Raw genomic sequence first — 22,545 nt, forward strand, 5'->3', positions numbered from 1 at the left:
ATAACAAATCGGTGAAATAGTAGACTGCAAATAAAGCATTGGACCTAAACTATTTCTGCTCTTTTAATTGTAGTCCCATTCCACTTTCTGCTCTACACAAGAAAACCTGGTACCTGTGGCTCTCTCTCAGGGCCTCCTTCCCCTTCCTCCAGGAAATCATGCCCCGAGGAGACATCTTGGGCTTGCATTCGATCAGCACGTCGCCACCCTGTCGGGCCAGGGTTTGGGCTTTCAACAGGTTCTGGGAGAAGTCTGGAGCAATGGCTGAAAGATAGAGAGAGAGAGAGAGAGAGAGTGAGAGTGAGAGAGATATAAAGTGTTCACTGTGAGGGAGAGGGGAGAAGGAGTGAAGAGAGAGATGAGGTTCAATTTACTGTCAGAGAGGAGAGAGAGAGAGAGAAAGAGAGAGAGAGAGAGAGAGATGAGGGTTTAGAGCTATTGAGGGAGAGAGAGCAGAGGAGCATCCTAAAAACATGCAGGTCACTCCGTCCATTAGGTAGGTCAGCTCTAACATCCTTTTCTATGTGCAGTACACACACATACACACATACTTTTGTACACACACAAACACAGACACACTCTCAGGTGCATACACACACAGACAATCGCACTCATACACACAGCGCACACAGTGAGAGAGCAGACACGGTACATCATCTTTAAAAAGACATTTTCATTGAAAGAGGGTGGGTTTTCCAATCCCATGCAGTTTTCCTTGATAGGACATTATGCATCAAGAATTAAGCCGTGGGGCTCCCAAACAAAAATGAGAGGATGTAAAACGAGAGGGAGGCTTTGTTGCTGCTCCTTTAGGCCTTAATTACTAAGGCGCCGTCGTCTGGAGCTGTTTTGTATGCGCACCGACTCAGCAGAATGCTCTTCAAAGCCAACACAGCCTGGCGCCAGTGACAGGGCTGAGCACCTGCCGACGCAGTCCTGTGCACGTGCACACACACACACACACGTGCGTGCACGCACACATTGTACCTCACAATTATTTCTTGACACCGAGTGTGAAATGCCACCTCTTCCTCTAATCCCAACAGGACAACAGATATTGCCATTAAATCTCCAGCCTGGAATAACTTTCCAAGCTGTCGGTTTGAGCAATAAAGTCCTTGTTTTACTGGGTCACCGACGAAAAAAAAACCTGACTTGCCAAATCTCTGAAGAATACAGTATGTTATTTTGTTGGTGTGATGATTCAAAACATACACTGCAAAAAAAATGTCTATCTTAACAAGTCATTTAGTCTCATATTCAGCCTTCAGATCTTTTCTTTCTTAAACCAAGAGAAAAAAATCTGCCAGTGAGGTGATAACTCACACTTGTTTGAAATCCAGTTTCACTAGGAATTTTCTTGAAATGAGTGTCAGTATCTTGAAACAAGTCAGAATAAGACAGATCACTGCACTACTATCAAGAAAATGACACTTGATTCTACAAAATTCTTGAAACAAATTGATTTGCATTGGAAACAAGTGAAAGTATCTAACCTCACTGGCAGATTTTTTTCACGTATTTTAAGAAAATTACGATCTTAGGACTCAATAACAGACTAAATGACTTGTTAAAATTGCGATTTTGTTGCAGTGTACAGTTCAGAATTAGGTGTTATTTTATAGCCATGACACGGGCCAGGGTGTCCTCCTGAATACAAAAAATAAAAATTTAATAGTTTAGCAATCATTATACTAACACTAACCAACTAACCACCGCTTCTACTACTACCACAAATAATAATAAAGATGTAAGAGCAGCTCTGTTGGCTGTATTTCAATCTTACCTATGACTCTGAGCTCAGTGTTGGTGTAGATTCGGCCATGCTTGTTCTCTGCCACACACTGGTACATGCCGATGTCAGCCAGCTTCAGGCTACTGATGGTCAGCACTCCATTATTCACCTGAACTCTGTCCTGCAAAACACACACACATACACACACGTTTTACACCACACACTCAAAAAGGAAGCTGCAGTACTAATCTGACAACATGCGCTCTACAGGTTTAGACAATGTTAGCAGTCAGCAGGAAGCGGTGCAGCGGCTGCCTCTGGCACAAAGGTATGCTCCAATACTGATCGAGGTTCACATCCCATCAGGAGCTTCTCTGCTGTGGCTTAGGATCTTTGTATGTTTCTTACAGGACTGCACCAACTGTTTTGGGAGTTTGGCCTGTTGGTCACCTTACCCAATATCTGATGAGAGGATTGGCATCAAAATCATCTCACCTAGAAAATATTACCATTCAGACTAGAGACTTTATTTCCTGCATTCTGGCAACTTCTTAGGAAAACGGCATCTGCATCTTTTAATTTCTTTTACCCTAAGTTTCTCTTTTTTTATTTAAAAAATATAAATCAACTCATAAAACACACAATTTATCATTTCACTATTTATATTCCACTATTTAATTTGAACATTAAGTTGTATACATATAGGGCTATAAGCTGTATACGTGCATTTGGCTCCAACCACCACTGAACTAATAAGAAAGATAATGAAGCAGGAGGGAATTAATCTCGCACATGCGTACAATTGTCTTAAATTACAATAATACCATAATATGCATGTGTGGAACGAGAGCAGCTGCTAAACAAAATTGTTTTTTACTAATTTAACGACACTTTTGGATCACGCCAGTACCTGAGTTTACCTGTAGCTTACACTGTTTTTCCCAAATCAAAGCCTCTCACAGATACAAAAGAGATTGGTCTGATTGACTCCCAGCCAAAAAACAAGCAGTCTAGTCTGCCAAACAGTATTTTCAGAGAAGATGTAAATAGTCAGAAGTGAGAGCTGCTAATAACGTAACCATGGAGACAATATTTTTGGCGTAATGTATTTTGTTAGCAGTGATAGCGTAGTCATAGTGCCTAGATTTTTTTGTGTTGCTATTTTTAACAAATATAGTAAGTGGCCAGATTTTGAAATTTGATTAAAATACGGGAGAAAATCGTGAGAAATGATACTGCAGGAGAATGCCGGGAGAGAGCCGTGGAAATCAGGAGTCTCCTGGGAAAATTGGGAGGGTTGGCAAGTATGCTCGTCACATACTGGATAAAGAGACCAATGGGCCAAACTCCCAAAACGTCGGAGTAGTCCTTTAATCTTTGTACTGTCTCAGTATGCTACTTAGGTACAGTAGTACTCCTTGTCTGTGGCAATGAGACAAGGATTATGCTGTGCTGCTCTCCTTACTGTTTACATTTAAGGGACCAAATACATTAATATACATAAGACTTTCCTTAACTTTCCGAACTTTCCTCCAGATTTTCTTCTACAATTTTGGAGGGTAATGGAGGGAAACTTCTATCTTTGCTGAAAACTTGTCGGAAAGTAAACCAGGAGTGAGAAAGACAAGAGTCTGAAAGTATTATTCTGAAAGTGCTGATCATTAAATATACATGACAGAAATAAACTATCTACCTAACTAACTAACTAACTAACTGAACATGTAAACAAATAAACAATTCATTAATCATTGATCTGCAATTGCAGGTCAGGTCAGCTTCACACACAACAAAGCATAATTTAAGTACAGAAAACAGTGTTGACACAGCACTCAGTAACGTATCAAGTGCAAAAACTCATTTCATTTTAGTACATTCCATTTGTGTACTTGCCACTTACAATGTGTCCTCAGACTTGTATATATATTAACATATATATTAAGTGTATTTTCAAAGTAGTTTGTGGCAGCTACCGAGGATTATTGTCTTCTTACAATATTTGTCCATAGGTCAATGCACAGGTTAATAGACTGGAATAAGGCCATTGTAAATTAAATTGTTGCTCAGGCTTTTTATTCCAGCAATGCTTTCACACCTGTCTGGAGCATTTACATTAATTTGGACTGTTTGTACAGGTGAAAATGTGCTAAGTGACCTTAAGTGCACACACTTGGCCCATATTGTGGTCGTGACTCCTGACCAGATGGTATTGTTTATAATGATTTTTTTTTGTTTTGGTTTGTTTTGTTTTCTTAAATTTATGCATTTAATTTATTTAGTACTCTGAAATCAATGCCAGTGAAACCTACCAACAACCTCGCCTCTTGTTCACCACAAATCAAACAGATAGATATTTTTTCTGTTTTGCCACTGACCTTTCACTTTATGTAAGAAAAAGGTAAGTTCTTCATTAGGAAAGATTTACAAACAGCCCAATTAGTAGCCTTAGCGGTACCAAATAAGTGATAATGTGTGAGGATGGTGGACTAAAAACCGCTTTGAGGTGGGTAATTAGGGCTATATATGGACATTTTAAGTACTTCTATGTCAACTGTGTTGGTTTTGATGAATGGCCTGATCTAATTCAAGCTTTAGCCACACTTTTCTCTCCTCGGGGGGGTTGATAATTGAAACACTGCTAATTTTCTGTGGTCTTAATAGGCCCGTGGTGACTATTGTAACCCCCCTCTGCTAACATAGCACAGAGGCATTATCAAACGGTGGTTGAAATCAAGTCTCTGTGGAATTAATCAGGAATAAGCTAGGCGTGCCATCTTCCTGCTCTTCCAAATGTTCATGGTACAGCGTACACACAGCAACCGCAACACAATAATCGCACAAACTCAACGAGGCTCTTCCTCTCCCACTGCTCCTTTTGACCTTTGCGAGGATTGCTGCCGCTTTCTGCTCCCTTTTTATAGTTGTGTCAGTTTAAGTGTGGCAGCGCTCATTGTTCTTGCCCTTGATCCTTCCTATTGAGTGCAGCCGGCCCTTTTAATGTCATTGACAGAGTAGTCCAGAGGGTCCCGCCGCCAGTCTGTCTGTTGTCTGAAATCATTACAGCACTGCCACTTGAAAAGACAAGGACTGTCCCTTAACATCAGTCAGTGACCCTGTTGAGGCTTTTCAAATGGGGCCCTTTCTGAGGCCCAGTCATACGATGGGCAAACGGCTGACCTGGCGCTGGAGCCGCCGCCAGAGGGGCTCCTGGGTGTGGATGGATGCAGCACTTTCCAAGTGGAACACAACAAGTCCCTGGGTTTTTTGGCTGGGAGTGGATGCGTGCTTATATGTGTGTTCAAGGGAAAGAGATGAGAGAGGGAGAGAGGAAGAGAAAGAGAGAGTAAGAGAGAGAGAGGGACTGTGAATAGATGATAGATGGTCCTTTTTAGGTTACACAGAGCAAGGGCCCAGGGGGATGAAAGAGATGAAAGAGATCTGTGTAAGTGCATGGGCTGGTGCCACACTACACTATTCTGTACCCACTGCCCAGTTAAAAACCCTCAGAGACTCAGCAGGGGCTCTATCATAATCTCTTTCGCACCGGAGACAAATGGTGGCATTCGTCTGCTTTATGGCCGTCATTAATTATGCTCGACTCTTCTCTGATATCAGCACTGTTTCAAGTCAAAATGTGCAAAGGCAAATCATGCACCTTCTGTTGTACGCCAGTGATATAATGATCCTAATTTCTGATAACAATGGGTGCGTCGATTGTGCGCTGAAACAACAGCAACTCCTCAAAAAGTCACGTCTCTGATTTTGGAGGTCGACTGTAAAAAATCTCCAAAACACACTCATGTATGTAACTGAAGGGGGGCTGGCGGTGGAGTGGAAAAATACAAGCGTGAGTGGGTCCTTGTTTCACCGGGGTGACATTTTGAAGTGACAGGCCTCCTCGACGCCATTTAATTCCCTTGGAGGGGACCCAAAATGAGGGAGGGAACAGGGAGAGAGAAGGAAAAGAGTGAGGAAGAAAGAGACAGAGAGAGAGAGAGAGAGAGAGGGAGAGAGAGAGAAGAGGAGGACTGATCCATTCTAATGAGGAATAACAAATGGCCCCCTTGGCCTTCCTCTCCTTCTCCCTCTCTCTCTACATCGCTGACCTTTGGGTTTGGAAATTGATTTACTGTTGCCGCGGTTGACGGTGGCATTTTGAAAATGGTAACACCCCACCTCATTAATATAGCCACATGTACAGAGAATATGTTACCTTGGCCAACCGCCAAAGGAATTTTTACAATGTTATTTACAAATCAATACGGGAGATGCACAGGTGGCGTGATAAGGGTTTTGTGCGGTTAAGGATGTGTGGCAAATAGAGGAAGTGACCTTTTGTCAGCCTTTCAAAATTAACCAAGTAATAGACAGTGACGATTGACCGTAGGTGGAAATGTTCGTGACAATGAAGCCTATTTTTAACAACTGAAATTTCCTTTGCTGCTCATACATATTTCTGTGTTGTCATGACACACCATTTGGAGAACAATTATCTAATCTTCTACACTGGGTGTGCATTTTGATTCAACTCTAATTAAAGTACCCCAGATTTTGCATCTTATCTCAGCCCTCAATCCAAGTTGCAGAAAACTACCACCACCTGCCCCATTTAAAGAGATGTCCAACAACAACAGCAACAACCCAGTTTAGGGCTCATTACCCAGTCCCAACACTGACACTATCAGTGACTGTGATTCACTGGAGCCATTTCCTTTAGGCAGAGAGCGCACTCACTCCAGCAACACAATAACACAAAACAAGCCAAATTGCATAAATGTGAAATGTATTTTGGATAAGGCATGTTTCACCTTCCCCAGAGAGAAGAGACTTAATGGTAAAATTGAGAGCAGCAGATAGGATAGATTGAGCACTAGATTATCAACAGAGTCCCTGGTTGATGACAGGCAGAAAATGGCATCACTTTGGCTCCTTTGCAAAACACATATAAACACCCTCCTCCAACACACATATGCACACACACACACACACACACACACACACACACGCACTTTTGATGCCAAATTTAGTCCCAAGCAAATGCAGCAATTTCAAAGTGCCATGTTCTTGCCAACTACAAGCCTCTGAATTGGAACAATTATTTGTTTCTAAGCAAAAATGAGTCCAACGAACAGTGCGGTTACACACAGTGCATCCTTTAAGTAAACTGGTACAGAAGACCTGGGGGGTATTTCACAGAGCAGTTAGGCAAGTTAGCCAGATAACTTTAAAAACTGTTCTGAAAAACCTTCTCATTATTAACAATCATCAACATGCATGACTGAATCATATTCCTAAACCTAATGTTCAGGTTTTGATTGAAATCAGTATCACAGCATAATCTTTTTTCACTGTTATCTGGCTAACTTTGTGTCTATACTGTCTTGGCATTCAATCCAAGCTGCCTCTTACATATGAAATTCTGTTCATTTTTAATGGAAAGAAAGAGGTACAACACTCTCAATTACATTTAAATAAATGCATGTCATTCTAGCCTTGCAACTTTGCAACTTTCTTCCTATCCAGTATACTTTTGATTTAAAGTAGTGCCTCCTCTCAAGTTTTTAAAGCGCTAACGATCCTACTCCTGGGCTTGTTTAAAGGAGCCAATATCTGACTATTTTATCAAACTTTTCCAACCTCCATGGGGTCCAGAGGCTCTCCGTTCTTCAGCCAGCGGTAAGAGGGCTTGGGCTTGGCGTTGGCCTTGCACTCCCACACCAGGGTGTCGTCGATGGGCTTCTGGGCGTCCTGAGGCTTGTCAATCAGGTGGGGGGGAGCTGTGAGGTCACACACCATGGAAATGAACACCTCAACATTACACCAGTGGTTAAGAATTAGTAGTAGGTTGCAGTTTTAGAATGAATCAATGAAGCCAACCAAGCGGGCAATTAGTTCATTAATGAAGCATCCAAGCACACAAATCATCAATCCACTTCCCATTAACCCAAACCTGACCTCTACGTGAAAAACATATAAATAAAAAACAACTGTAAAAGGTTAATATGAGGCAGGTTCAATAGCCATCTGTTGAAACCATTTACTGTAAAATGAAAAGCTGAAAAATACATTATTGAATTATCTAGGATCACACTGATGCAGATCTTTTACAAGAATATGATTTACTGAGCGTAACATATTTCTCACAATGCTCAGAATCAAAGGGTTGTATTTCATTACAGCAGTGCGGTTTATACCACAAGGTATATTCCTCTTTGGTCTTTTTGTCTGAAACATCCCAAATCCAGGTGGAAAATGGCTGTGTATTTACGACGGTGGTCCTGGTGTCACATAAATGACTAGTGCCTTATCTCCCGCGACAGTGTCAGGAGATTTATGGCCTTTCTGAGGCACCCACATAAATACTGCATGCCCTGCCAGGGTCAAGGGGAGTGGGATGGTTGAGTGGTTCTGTCTGTTTGCCTGTATCATTATAATAATGTAATAATAATAATGTGCCGCCTAAATCATAGTATTATCAATAGACCTGCATGTCAGACATGCTGTGGTGTGAGGATCTAAGAGGGAGATGAAAAACGATGGGGTGTTTTTTGGGGGGATTTCGAAAGAGTAGACTATCTAGTTCTGTCCTGAATAGTGGCTTTTGAAAAACTGTCTTATTGTGTAGTGAACTTAGAAGTCCATATACTGAAACCACTAGATGCTATAAAAAAAATTGTTTAGAAATGTAGAGACAATAACAGTGTTTTTCAAAAAAGACTTAAGGTGTTTGGCGTTGATTATTTCTCTTTGTATTTCTTATCTTCTGTAACAGCGTCTTGCTGAATGCATTGCCTGAAGTGCGTGTTCCTTGGCTAGAACAAATTCTGACTCATTCAATTAACATTTAAAAGCCTATAAAGAGAAAAAAGTGCTCTGCAGCCCCTTATGAGAATCGAGATAATATTCTATTATCGAAAAACAAGCCCTCTTCCTCTCTATATTCCTTTTACAGGAGGAGATGGTGTAAGAAATGCATAGAGAAGCAAGCAAACAATACAGAATTGAAAATATATCACTGTACAAATACAAACACCGCATGACAACCAGCCACCAATATTACAAATGAGACCGCCAGAGATAAGATAATGGAAGGGAAGACATGATGCAAGCGCCGTCTTTACCAAGTCAATCTGATCTTCTATGGGCCAATTCAAATGCGTTCGACTGCTAAACCATGATCTAATTTCATAAATCCCTTGGAAGTAGGGAAGGGCAATTAAGTGGGAAATCGAAAGAGAGGCCACCCCTTATTGTTCCTGTGCCAGCATTGGTTAGGTGTCACGAACACCACATCCCCTTATTGATTCTCCTATTCCTCTATAGAGTTGATGGATGTCCCACAAGCTCCCGTCTATGGGAGTTTAAAATGAGATTACAGATTTTTATCACCTGGCGTCCAGCCAGTCTGCCGGGCTTTGAGAAAAGACAGGACTTAAAGCTTACAAGGAGAAACATGACTCCCACACGACTACAGTGGAGAGGTGGAGAGGCCACGCGACTTAGCACCAAGGAGGTGATAGCTAATGCTTGTTTGAGATGGAAAGGTTGAAAAGTCACGATCTTGTTTACAAAATGACTACATCACTCCCCGTACTTTTGTTTTAGAGCCTGTAGGTCGTCAAGCTCCATTATTGCAATGCTGCACTGCTCTTTGGACAGGCACTTCTCTTTAAAGTAAAGCGTGTTTAATCCTCAGCCTACCTACAGGTACTGTGAGCGATTCATCCTACCCACAGGTGCTGAAAAAACCCCCAACTTTATTATCATATCAAAGGCATCCTCCTTCCGAGGAGAGAAAAATCTGGATTTGATGATTTCAATCGGGCCCATCCCTACAGGGCCTTGTGGGCAGACATCATCAATGCATAAACAGTCGAATAATGGAGAGAGAAACTGTAAAAATCCTTCATCAAGGGCCATTAAAAGCTTTCTCAGAAAATGGGCCATAAGTCCAGTGTTGGTGGGGAAAAAAATCACCTCTCCCTGAAGGGTAGTATAAATCTGTGTGCACTACAGCCCCATGTTAGCCCCAGGCACAATAAAGGGCTTGTCACGAATGAACTATTGGTAATAGTTTAATTTACTACTGCATTCCACTATATGATGCAGTTATATATGGGTCCTAATAAAAGCTACAGAATGCATGACAACAAATATAACTTCTGTCAGAGGGAAAGAGATTCGCCCCCCTCCAAACTATACTTTTATAAGGCGAGATTTTCAGTTTATGCTTGGTAGCAGTAAAGATTTAAGGTTTTTTTCCCTGAAGTAAATCTGAAGGCTGTGAATCAATGGGTATACGATTTGATGAAAGACTATGAATCTACATGATATGCTGGGAAGAAGACTGACAGGTTGAAGCCATTTGATATTTTTTCCTTCCAAAGACAAATGATGTGAAGCACGGTGTATGTGAGATCAGAGTCACTGAAACCATCCTCCTACCCACCGTAGAAAGACAGCTTTCCTTTGACCGAGTTTCTTCCTCTGGTGTTTTCAGCCACACATTCATATATTCCTGCGTCCTCCTGCTGGAAGTAGGGAATCTCTAAAACTCCGCTGGCTTTATTTATGTCCACCTTCCTGCCAAAAGAAGCTCCATCCACTCTTCTCCAGCTGATGGTCGGCACCGGGCTAAAAGCATACAAATACAACAGCAAGGCCATGATATGAATAATAATAGCTTGTTTCATCTAGGGATTTAGCCTATAGTCTAAGACAAAATACTTTCTTCAGTGGATATTGAAAAACATTGATTATAATCTGCACAGTTAATTGGTTTCTTCACTGTACATACTATAAAGATGGGGTACAGTACAAGAAAGAAGAGTTCTGCCTTTGAAATCACTTCACAGGATCTTCAAGCATTACCATGCAGCTTAAATTAACAGACATGACTAATGGTGCAGTTAGGACCATGGTATAATAATACACAGTGGGACTTACTTTCCAAGTGCAAAGCATTCCAGCTTGACAGTGGAGCTCTTAGCAACTGGGACAATGTCAGGAAACTGCACTTCGATCTTTGGCTCGTATTCGCCCATCACACCTGGAGTTACAGCGCCAAACACATAATTAATGCTATGCATGTTTGAAGGGACCTTTTTCAGTTCAAGGCCTGAAAAGGTCACTGGAAAGCAAAAGCAAAAGCCAGATTCAGGTCATGAATGTGTTAATAACAGGATCAGGTGAGTAACTCTGGATCTGCACTCTGTTATCTCTTTGAACTCTTCATGTATCCACGTCAGAGGTGGGGACTCGAGTCCAATGATTTAGACTAGAGTCCAACACCAGAAACACATTTTTAATTGTTTGAGACTTGACTTGATGCATGGAGAGAATACTTGAGACTTGACTTGGGTTCTGGTGACTTGGGACTTTGACTTGTACTTTGATGACTTGAAAAGGTTTCTAAAGTCTTGACAAAAGATCTTCTGTTTGTATAAATGACTTAGATTGAAAGTGATGAGATTTGTTCCACCAGACGACTGAATTTAAATTCTGTTTTCTGAATTTGTATGGAATGATTTAATTTATTGAAGTTGAAACTGATTATAGAAATCAAACTCATGATGCTCTTACCAAGTTTTTATCCTATTAAAACAATATTGCATTGAAAACGTACATTTAGACTTGAGACTTGACATTAATGACATGGACTTGACTTGGACTTGACTTGGTAATCTACATTTAGACTTGGGACTCAAGCAAAGTCGACCTGGTCACACCTCTGATCCACGTATCCAGTCTAAAGCCTATGAAACTGTATGTAGAGTAAGAGCATTCACAACCCTACCGTCGACCCGCAGCACTAGAGGAGTCGGTGGTCCTTGAACGATGCTCTTGGTGACGGTGTTGGTGACCACGCAGGTGTAGTTGCCCACATCAGAAGGCTCCACTTTGGCGATGTAGAGGTTGCCCGTCTTCTGGGACACGAACCGCCGCGTGTCCTGGATGACAAACGATGGGTACTCGTTGAAGATCCACGTGAAGGTAAGCTCTGTGAACAGACAGAGGGACACTGGATGTAGGACGCATTGGCCGCAAGTCAAAGGCCCATACTATATTTATGGCCTATCTATGGCACCTGTATAGATAATGTGTCTTTCATCAGCAGTTCATCACAGTTTAAATGCCTGCAGGGATAAAGCAATTAGTGGATCAGACAGTGCGCCAATCTTCAAAGAATAAAAAAAACACTTTAATATTCATAATTGAAGAGCAATTACTCTCACTACTGGACTGGGATTAATGCCCTTAAGATGGTAAAAGTTTTGCAGGTTCACTGTGTTGGAGTGATGGTGCAGTGATGATTTGGAGGGTAGGACGGGTCAGGGAAGGTGGGTGAACGCTGTTGGGTGCTGAAGGGGTTTTCTAGCGCCCGAACCTCTATGTTTACATCCTCTGCGGGAATCTTGGTCCTTTTCTGCATTCTGTTTTGAAGTTCTGCTGTGTTGATTATGCGTCTTTTTTTATTATGCACTGTTTTATTTTCATTTCTTACTTTTATTTTTGACTTCTTTTTATTTATTTTTGGACCTCTTGGTAGGGTTTATTATTACTTTATATGAATTTATACAAGAAATACAAAGAGAGAGGTTGTACATAAACAAAACACCAACCAGCATAATGCTGTTCATCTCCCTTTGTGGTTGTCATATAGCGGCAGAGGGCCCTAAATCAAGCCTAAGCTGCAGTTGTAGCATAAAAACTGTATAATGCCCAATAAAACCAATGTATTCCGGATCATGCTATTCAGTAGGGTACCACCTAGTCTGCTATTCATCATCCATGAAAACAAGCTTCTGAAAAAGACTCCCAGTACTGTATCAACCAAATGGAGTGCAGTCAGTGGCTTTGCCCTAACTATCAGCAACATTATAAAAAGGAATGATGGTGTTTTGACATATTGACACAAGGATAGATTGCTCTGGACCATATTGCATCCCTGTCCCAAAAGCAATCTTGGCCGTTGGTAAAAACTTGTCTAAGCGATGACTCGGCACTACAGTACAGGGAATAATTGAGACGTGAGTTGTACACTCATCTACTGACTCAGTATTCTTCACCGCCAGTCTTTGGGGGGCAAGAGGATGTGTGGGCTTTGACATATTACTGCAAACCTTGCAGATCACAATGTGACATAGTATCTTCAAAACCTGTGTTGGGGATATGAGGATGCTCCTGTTTTCCCAAGTACAGGCTAAGTGGTTTTAAGTGGTTTTGACAAGTCAAGCAGAGGACAACCCAACCTTGTAATCATAAAATCGCACTACATGAGATTGAAACTTGGCCCACATATGCAATCGCACCCGTCTCTTTGTTTCCTGCCAATCTTGTCCCTGTGCACTGATTTTCTACTTTCAACATTTTAAATTCAACATTATCAATAAACATTACAACATATGGAATCCTGTGTAAACATCCGCCTGTTGGTTTCATACATCTGCTAACAACCTGCAGTTATTGAGAGATGCGCATTGGCATTAATGACTTTCTGCTTCGGACCACATAGGATATAGGAGGAATTGCATCTGAATTTCAAAGTGTATCTCTTGTGAATACCCTTGCTATAAACTCCATCTTGGCATCCGTGACTTGTGGCAACCAGAACTTCTTGGCTAGATCCATCCAACAAACATAGGGAAACACACAGCTGTAATATCTCCCTCTCCCATAAATAATATATCCCAGCTCTTATCCTGACAAGGTTATATATATTTAATGTCTGTTTTTGAAACAATATCTTCCAAAGGTGCAGGGCAACACAAACGGGAACACAGCAGCTAAGAGGTTACTAATTGGCTAGTTAAAGTTTCATGGTGAGAAACAGGAAGCAGGAAATAGGAAGTGGAAAGCACCATTGGTTGTATTTGATGACCTGACTTGAGAGCCTTCTGCGGATGGGCTGTAATGGAATAATGTGATCATGAATGACAGTGAGTGGCAGATTTTCATTGTGGTTCCATTTAGCCATCGTATAATGAACAGGCAGCATCAATTCGCCCTTAATGATTTGAGAGAAGCGATGAGAAATGGAACATGACAGGCCAAGGACACACTGAGTCAAGAGCGGGGTTATGTACAAGTGTGTGTTGTATCAAAGAAAAGTATATGCACAACTTGTGTCAAAGTTGGTACTCTCTGTTCCCTGGACGTTAACAGCCATTAACCAGGCCCACCTATCTGTATTCATAACACACAACCAGTTCACTCTATGAAATGGCTCAGGTCACGCACATGGGGAAAAATCCCTCCGAGCTATGTGTGTTGTTACTAGCAAGCAAGCAGCCTCTGTTTGGGGTAGATGCACTGCATAGAGAGAACAAGTGATTTCAGCCTTGAGTAAATCTAAAAGGGCTGCTTCCATTAGTGAAAGGAGGTCAGATGCATTAGGTCCCGGTCTAACCACAGTCATTCAGAAGCTCTCAGAGCAGAGGATGACACAGACAGGCACCTAATGTACATACAGTGACTCGCCTTGGACGCTTGACAACATTTTGGTCATACTTTAAGTGCAACTTCAACTGCCATATAGAAGTTTTAGAGCATCTCGGCCACACCAAACTACTTCCCGCAGCTGTCTTGAGGGCTTTGAGCCATCGTTAAAATGAAATAATGGCTTCTTGAATCATGCATGGGATATTGACATCCGTTAGAGGGGTGATGAGGCAGATCCTTATGTAAGGAGGTATTGTGCTGTTCATGAATTATGTCCTGTCACCCTTTATGACGGCATGTTTTTCACTTTTCCCAACGTGGTGAGACTCTATTCAAATGCCAGTCAGGATTTTTTGCCTTACAAGTGTGCAACAATACAATCATAGTAAATATAGATGTTGTCACAGTATGTCTGAGCCCCACATTCACACCCTTGTCACATCAGTCTAATACATCCTGCACTTGCCAAGATCTTTTCAAGATCTTTTTTTGTCTATTATTTGTCAGCATATCATCTCCTTTTACTGCTATGCTGACAGTATTCAGCAATATTTCTCAGTTAAACCTAAACCAATTTAATCTAACAATTGTAGAAAATGTCTGATATTACATAAGGCTGCTTGGCTGAATCAGATGTCAAGGATTGGATGTATCAAGATTGTCTTAAGTTATTGGCCCTGAAAACATTTCTAAACACATTCAGCTGTCTCTTGATCCTTGAACTGTATGAAGCTTGTTCATGTTATGCCAATTTAGGAACATTACAGAGATGATATCCATTTTTATCTTTTAATTCCATGTTTCCTTTCTCAGACATGATTTTATATAATTACATTATTCTTGTTGCAGTTGCCTGTTTTCCTCCTCTGCATCCCTGCATTTTATTCATATCTGGCATTGTTATTGTTAAATCTTGTTGGCTTTTGTATATTGGCTTTTACTTTTTACTATTTTTTGTTCGTAAATCACTTTGTAACATTATTTGGACAAGTGCTATGTAAATTGCGTATTATTATTATTATTGTTGTTGTTGTGGTTATTTACTAATTTATTTATTAACTAATGAATTTATTTATTTGCTGTTGTTCGTTTTTTCACAAATCTAAGAACGACAGTATATTGGATGCAAGTGAGCAGGTCAGAATGGTAAATCGGTTCAGCTTTGTATTCTGAAATAGCCTAAAGGGCGCTGAATGAGGACAAGAGAATGACACTATAATAGGACTGCAAAAGTGTGTGTGTGTGTGTGTGTGTGTGTGTGTGTGTGTGTGTGCATGTGAATGGGTGAGCGTGTAACTGAAGCTAGAATGGCATACATCATTACCATAGCAGATATGGTCAGACCTTTAAGCAAAGATGCCAGAAAATGGGAGATGATTCATCCTAAAGCACATATCAGCCTCCTCAACATCCCCATCAATAGGCATAATCTACGATGACAGCTGCCGAAAACCTGAGCAGAAAATGGATCATTCTAGGCAATGTATTGGGTCTCCAGAGAACAGCTATGATCCATCACAACAGGAAGGGATGACTGGGCTGTTTGTATAAATAAAAGCAGTCTGTATATTACGGGTCGCGTGGCCAAAAAAAGGCTCCGGTTGCATTAATAGCTTTTGATTTGACGAAAACAACGGGAAAGAGAGCTTCGACCCAGTTGAAAAGAACGTGACCAGATTCAAATCAGCAATTACCCAAATAATTTAGTCTGATGCATATTTGGATTTGGGGGTTCTCACACACTCAGATATCCCTATATTTGAGTTTATAGTACAAGATAAATCTTCACATTTGATTATGTATATTTAATTCATGTTCTGTTTTGCATTTTGTTCACGTTAGCAGGCTAGCGTCCCGTCTGCTTCAAATACCTCCTTTGTGTTTCTGGGTGGCTACTTAACCTTAGAAAGGCCAAGCCGTCAATTTATGGCTGTTTTGAATATAAGTGTTGAAATATCTCAGCTTTCAAAAGATGTGCAACGCTGTCTCTCCTTGACTTTTCCTAAACCCACTTTCTGTACAAGCCAGTTTTATTAGATTTTGAAAATCATCCAAGGAAAAAGGAAATATAAGTATTATTAACCCATTTAACCAGAGCAGCTGTCAATTGATGGCACGCTCTGACAGATTGTTCCCATGGAAACGGATTCGGAAGCATCATGCGTCTGACTCATGCTTATAGTAACACCCAACTTATTTTGACTCATGTTGTAGACAATAAACTTTGGTTATGTGATACGGCATATTAATAATTGAATCATGCACACAAGGTTTTAGTTTATCTAGTGTACTCTTGTGAGAACAATCTACTGTACTCCCCCTCTGGTATCTAAACCACTGATGAGCATCACCAATGGGCCATCATTGCGGCATTTAGCCTTCTAATATTGATATGAATAAATCAGAGGAGAATTCTAATGCGCTGAGAGCGATGGAACAAGCAGTGAAAAGAGTTGCCACCCAGTGTGCATAAACATAAATCTGCACCACAGTAATGAAAATGTGGAATAATACAAACCATCATAGATCTGATGACACGCAAGTACACAGTGAGAGCTGCTAGCTGTCACTGGAAATGGCATGTCGTCAATTAACGGCTTGTTGGCCTTCTCTTAACACAGAAACTCTATTGGCTTTTCTGGTGTTAAATGGAACTGAGTCCAAACTACAAAGGAAGAAGAATTCATTGTCAGTGTTTCAATCAATGACAGTGGCGGACAATGTGACTTTAGTCAGTCACTGAAAGGTCTTGGTATGGCATTTAAGTGATGAAGTTCTGGTCTTCTCCACATCTAACGTGATAAAGTGACGAAGGCAAAGCATCTAACAGGCCCAAAGGTTTGGGATGGCAGTAGTTGGCTTCCCTTTTTTAAGAGCAGGTAAAGGTTTCATTTCAGAATGGATCTGACAGATGTGGGCCAGGTGCAACGTAGCAGTGTAGGTTACTGACAACAACCCCTCCAGGAGTCTAGTCCCAAATGATCAGTGTCATGTTGGAGGAAGTCCAACGGGACGTAAGACTCAAAATAAAAGGGATTAAGTTTTGATAACAAATGAAAGACAAGATGAACATGAATTCTTAAAGAGAATTATTGAATAAACCAATTTGCATCTCCCTGAAGACAAAGACATCAAGACCCAGATATCATATCTCCAATGATTTAGTCAAATTTTTACCCAAACACACTGGAGCATACATCTTTGAAAACATCTTTGAAGTGTGACGTTGTCAAATATGCAAGATCTCAGTCACAACAAAGCAGTCGGAGTTCTGGAACAAAGTGCAACATCAAAAGCGGAGGGAATTTCCTGAATGTTATGAAAATGAGTCTATATAGAGATGTTACATTTTTAATCCTCAATTTAAAAGATTGTTGTCCTCAAAGCCCATTATTGCACTAGAGTATAGCAATAACAGAAGACAAAGGATATAGAGACCCCTGCTGGTTTAACCATCTGTCAATTAAAAGTTGAAACAATACATCTCATCACCCATGCAACAACAAAAATAAGAAGCTGTGCAATTGGAAGAGGAACACATCGCAAGTGGGAGGCAAACAATGATGTAGATTCAACTCACATGATTATGCGAGGTGAACCTCAAAGGTTTCTTGATGACACATTTTCAGGAGCAGAAATTAAAAAGACAAGTAAAAACTGTTGTAACACTTTGCAAAGTTTGGCGCAGGGGAGACGTTTCCATCTGCAACTAAGATGTGATTCATCATCTGATATGTTTATTATGCTTTAAAAGTTCAGATGTGCTGTTTATATTATGATCCATTATTCATGAAGCTGGTCGGGCCTCTGGACGAGGTCACACAGCACAGCAAGTATCATGCGGCAATTGCCTATGGAGAAACTCTCGCTTGGCCTTGCAGTTGTGTTGTAAATATCTGATACATTGTCAGGACTCATCATTGACCTTTCTTAGAATAAAATGTTTTTTTTGGACTTTCTTTCTTTCTTCTTTCAGCACTTATATTTCATGTTACCTGAATACGCACAGTGATAGAATGCAGAATGTATAGAGCGATATACACTCACGGAGCACTTTATTAGGAACACCTGTACACCTGCTTATTCATGCAATTATCCATTCAGCCAATCATGTGGCAGCAGTGCAATGCATAAGATCATGCAGATACAGGTCAGCAGCTTCAGTTAATGTTCACATCAAACTGGGGAAAAAATGTGATCTCAGTGACTTTGACCGTGGCATGGCTGTTGGTGCCAGACGGGCTGCTTTGAGTATTTCTGAAACTGCTGATCTCCTGGGATTTTCACGCACAACAGTCTCTAGAGGTTACACAGAATGGTGCGAAAAACAAAAAACATTCAGTGAGCGGCAGTTCTGCGGACGGAAACGCCTTGTTGATGAGAGAGGTCAGATGAGAATGGCCAGACTGGTTCAAGCTGAGAGAAAGGCTACAGTAACTCAGATAACCATTCTTTACAACTGTGGTGAGCAGAAAAGCATCTCAGAATGCAACACGTTGAACCTGGAGGCGGATGTCACTTTGGTAGCCGGTTGACACTGAGCTGAAAGCTGATACCTACCCAGTATTAGTAAGGTGTTCCTAATAAAGTGCTCGGTGAGTGTATATAGTTTACTCTATGTGTTGCATTGACCCCTTGCACTGACTGTGAGATCCTGTTGTCGCTATACTATGTGTGCCTTTATGTACAGTATGCTACTTGGTTAGCTGTCGTTATGTCCTTGCACCAGTGCCATCAAGACAAAGTCCTGTATATTGCACTTTGCAAAGAAAGTCTTTCTGATTCTAAATTTTCTTTTTGGCAGACTGCACCTGGCATACCTTGTTGAAATAAAAATTTGTTCTGATTTCTTTTAAATCAGTAGATTTGGCTACGTCTCAGCAGTTGTTACAAATTGTACACTGTACTATACTAATAGCTGCATTGTTCATTACCCCTTCACTTCTGTCTTTCGCAGGCTAATCCTGATCTGACTTTAGGTTTTGAGTTGTCACACCGACTTGCATGGTCTTGTTTGTGATTGTAATGTTTGTTTTACTTGCTTTGTAATATTTCACACATGACAGAGTTTGAGGCTTGGGTGTGAAAAAAATGACAAGCGGAACCATGGGAACAGGATGATAGGCACGAAGCAGAGATGCTGAGTTTGGTCAAGTTGAATGTTTACCATTTAAAATCAACCAATTTTGCTAGACTTAAATGGTAAACAAAATATGTGAAACATGTCTAAAAGAAGGTGATACTGTGCAGTGAATAGATTACTCTGCAGCTGCATGAACACAAGCACAAAGAGCACAAAGACGCTACAATAAAATAAATGGAAATATTTTGGTTTAGGTAGAAGGAAGTTCTGTTGCAAGACAAATGTATTCAGAAATGCTTTAGCAAATAATATTATCCAGCAAAATTGCTAACAATTTTCTACCCAGGGTGACAGTAGCTCTGTGTCAGGTGCAGACACCTGCTCAGGGTCCTTTGATCTTTGCCTGCAAATTTTACCTTCCTCCACCTCGCCGAAATGGGAGTAGTTTGGTATTAAAAGCTCTTTGGGGTGAGGAAGGTAAAAATCTATTTTGTCTGGCGGAGTCCTTATTACCAATCACACAAAGTAAAGCTTTGGCCAATCACTTTGAGCAGGAGCTGGGTATTTTTTAACTATTTACTCATGTACTAGTTTTTTATAAAACTACTTTCTGGCCCCAGTCTCTACAGTTAAGTCCCCAGTGTGACAGATTTGCCTATGATGAAGGCACTGTGTTCTCATACCATAAGAGTATAGTACAAAATGAACAAATTAACCACTTGCTTTCTCTAGTCTCAAAGACATACCTAGGCATAGCAAGCTCATGCTTTGTAACCCTGTACGTCATAACTAATCCTACTAAGAAAGATCCAAATCCACAAGATGTTCGAAAACGAAGACTGACATTATTCTTTCTATCTTATTCTCTGCAGTGCTGCTAATTGGCTAGCTATGTCTTCCTTGTCAAACGAACGTTATCTAGTTTTTTACTAACAAATATATATATATATATATATATATATATATATATATATATATGTATATATATAGTCAGATTAAATCACTGAATTAGATAATATTTGATTAAAAAAGGTGAGTCCACATAAATACGTTTTCAAGTGAACAAATGAGTGGCTAGTTCTGTCTCCTCTCTCTGACTGGCTGCCAAACGGTGCTTGCAGCCTGTTTGGGAGAGGCGTGCAAGTTACCCACAAGGCTTTGGCACATGTAATCTATCCAAGGAGAAGTCAGTCAGTGCCGACTCATTCCTGTGCCCATTGCTAAATAGCCGCCTAACCAGAAAGGTTGTCCAGGGAGCAGTGCACTCCTTGTCAATGTAATCACATCAGCCAAGGAAAGCAATCTTCGCCACTAATTAAAAATTGTAAACATTAGCCTGGTGGATGCAGGACAACCTTCGCAACAGTGTGTCAAACTTTTATAAAAATAAATGTTGTAAATGTTGTAAAAAAATTTGTATAGAGGACACTGTCATGACACTGCTAGCCCTGCACAGCACTGCTGCTATGACATTTCTGCCATTTTGTTTTTAGCTGGTTAGAGTGTGTGTTGGCATTTGGACACTTTGCACCAGGAGATGAGTCTGGAAAAAGATGTGCCATTACACTAGGAAGCTGCCAAATGGTAAGCGTATGCTCCATTGTTACAGCTATTCTTGTCAACACAAGGCGAGATGTCTCATTATAACATACTGTATACAGTACAAAGCAATACAAATGTACTGTTAAGTTTCCAAGCTAACGTGTAACAAAAATAAAAACACCTAATTTGGTTTCACGGCAGCAGTACATGGATTCCTTGACAAAATTTTACCCACAAATGACAATAGGCATTAGTTTGTGCTCAACATATAGTATCACAGTATCATAGCTACATTTTCACCTTGTTAGCTAATTCGCCGTATCATACTGTATAGCATTTTAACAGTAAACGCCACAAAATGTACTTTTCTTTTTTTTATTTTCTGACGTTTTTATATATCAAATTTCCATTGCTTTCACTTCTTGGAAAACAGTGTGTTTTTAGCAGTTACTTCATGGTGTACCAGTAGGCACACATAAAAATTCGAAAAATACCATCATGGATTTCTGAATGTTACATCCCACCGCAACATCCTGTGTCAACTGGAAATATATTAAATTATGACAAAATAGTTTCCTCGTGTTTTTTAATTGCAAGATACACATATGAGAATTGTTGCAGAATATAAAGTGATTTTGATGATTTTAAAAACTAAAATGAAAGTAATGTTTTGATATCATCTAAAATAAGTTTGTCATTAATTTGGTCCAAGCCACTGAATATAAAAGCACTATCTACACACACGTTAAAACATCGCCCGAAACTGCTGTCACCCCCTGCTGAGCATTTTAAATCCAAACATCCGATCAAAAAGAAACAATTTGTGATTTGAAAAACACTGGTTTGAAAGGCATATGCGCATTCACATAAATTTATTCAATTCCAGCAGTGGAGAATTACATTTAGTCCTGCTGACTGAGTGAGCGAAAAGCCCATCTCCAGACCCCTGTGTGGGAGTTAATAGCACTGGATGCTAACTCCCATTGATAATGTCATGGATGCAAAGGGCTGATGTGAAAGCAAACAAAGCACCTTCAGAGAGGAGCTCTATTACTCAGCCTGGCAGGGCCCCAGCTAGAGACAGGCTCTCCCGTCTGCATGCCAAAGCCTTTCCTTGCCCCCGCTGAAAATCAGGCTGACAGGTCAGAGCGTCCCAAAGTAAAAAATGACTCACTCCACTGACCTCAACAACATAAACAAATAGCCAGGAGATCTGAGGGGGGAGAGGACAAACACGAGTTCCACTTTGTCGGGGTAAACATGGAGTAGATGAGGAATCAGAAGAGTGACACCCACACTATGTCTACATTTCTGTCTGTGGAAGATCAGTGGCTGCTCTTCACCCATCAGTGACACTGAGTATTCGGTGTATAGCGCACAGATGACTGATTGATAAAGACGCTGAAATCTCATAATACAGAAGTCTTACCTCCGGAGTGCGGTGGTGGGCCACACAGTAAAACCACTCCTTGACCCTCACGAACCCTCACTGGACTCCTCCTCTGCGTCTTGAAGTTCTCCAGGTCTATTTACCACAACACAAAAGCAATAAAGGAAAACGATCAATTCATTCTTCATAAAGCCACAAGCACACAGGACATGTCTATTTGTCAGCGAGCAGAGATAAAAATAGACTTGACGCCATATCTGTGGATGCTCAATAATGCCATATCTGATTTGTAGAACACAGCTACAGACCTGAGTTTTAAGAGAGCGATATGATACAGTATCTTTGCATAATTTAACA

General features: G+C 40.7%; 1 protein-coding gene across 2 annotated transcripts in view; it reads right to left on the reverse strand.

Moving 5' to 3' along the window:
• The window catches only part of cntn3a.1 (contactin 3a, tandem duplicate 1), a 61,229-nt gene that overhangs the window by 17,757 nt on the left and 20,927 nt on the right, over nucleotides 1–22,545 (reverse strand). The window contains exons 4-10 of one of the 2 annotated variants that reach the window (XM_071907423.2): nucleotides 22,228–22,323; nucleotides 11,529–11,732; nucleotides 10,679–10,781; nucleotides 10,182–10,366; nucleotides 7,361–7,509; nucleotides 1,787–1,916; nucleotides 114–264 (exon numbers count right to left, since the gene is read on the reverse strand). In XM_071907423.2, coding sequence (XP_071763524.2) covers nucleotides 114–264; nucleotides 1,787–1,916; nucleotides 7,361–7,509; nucleotides 10,182–10,366; nucleotides 10,679–10,781; nucleotides 11,529–11,732; nucleotides 22,228–22,323 — 1,018 coding nt within the window. The remainder of the gene's footprint in view (nucleotides 1–113; nucleotides 265–1,786; nucleotides 1,917–7,360; nucleotides 7,510–10,181; nucleotides 10,367–10,678; nucleotides 10,782–11,528; nucleotides 11,733–22,227; nucleotides 22,324–22,545) is intronic. The other variant, XM_071907422.2, reaches the window with a different exon arrangement.

Source organism: Centroberyx gerrardi, chromosome 14 (genome assembly GCF_048128805.1).
Source record: "Centroberyx gerrardi isolate f3 chromosome 14, fCenGer3.hap1.cur.20231027, whole genome shotgun sequence".
NCBI classification, from domain to species: domain Eukaryota; kingdom Metazoa; phylum Chordata; class Actinopteri; order Beryciformes; family Berycidae; genus Centroberyx; species Centroberyx gerrardi.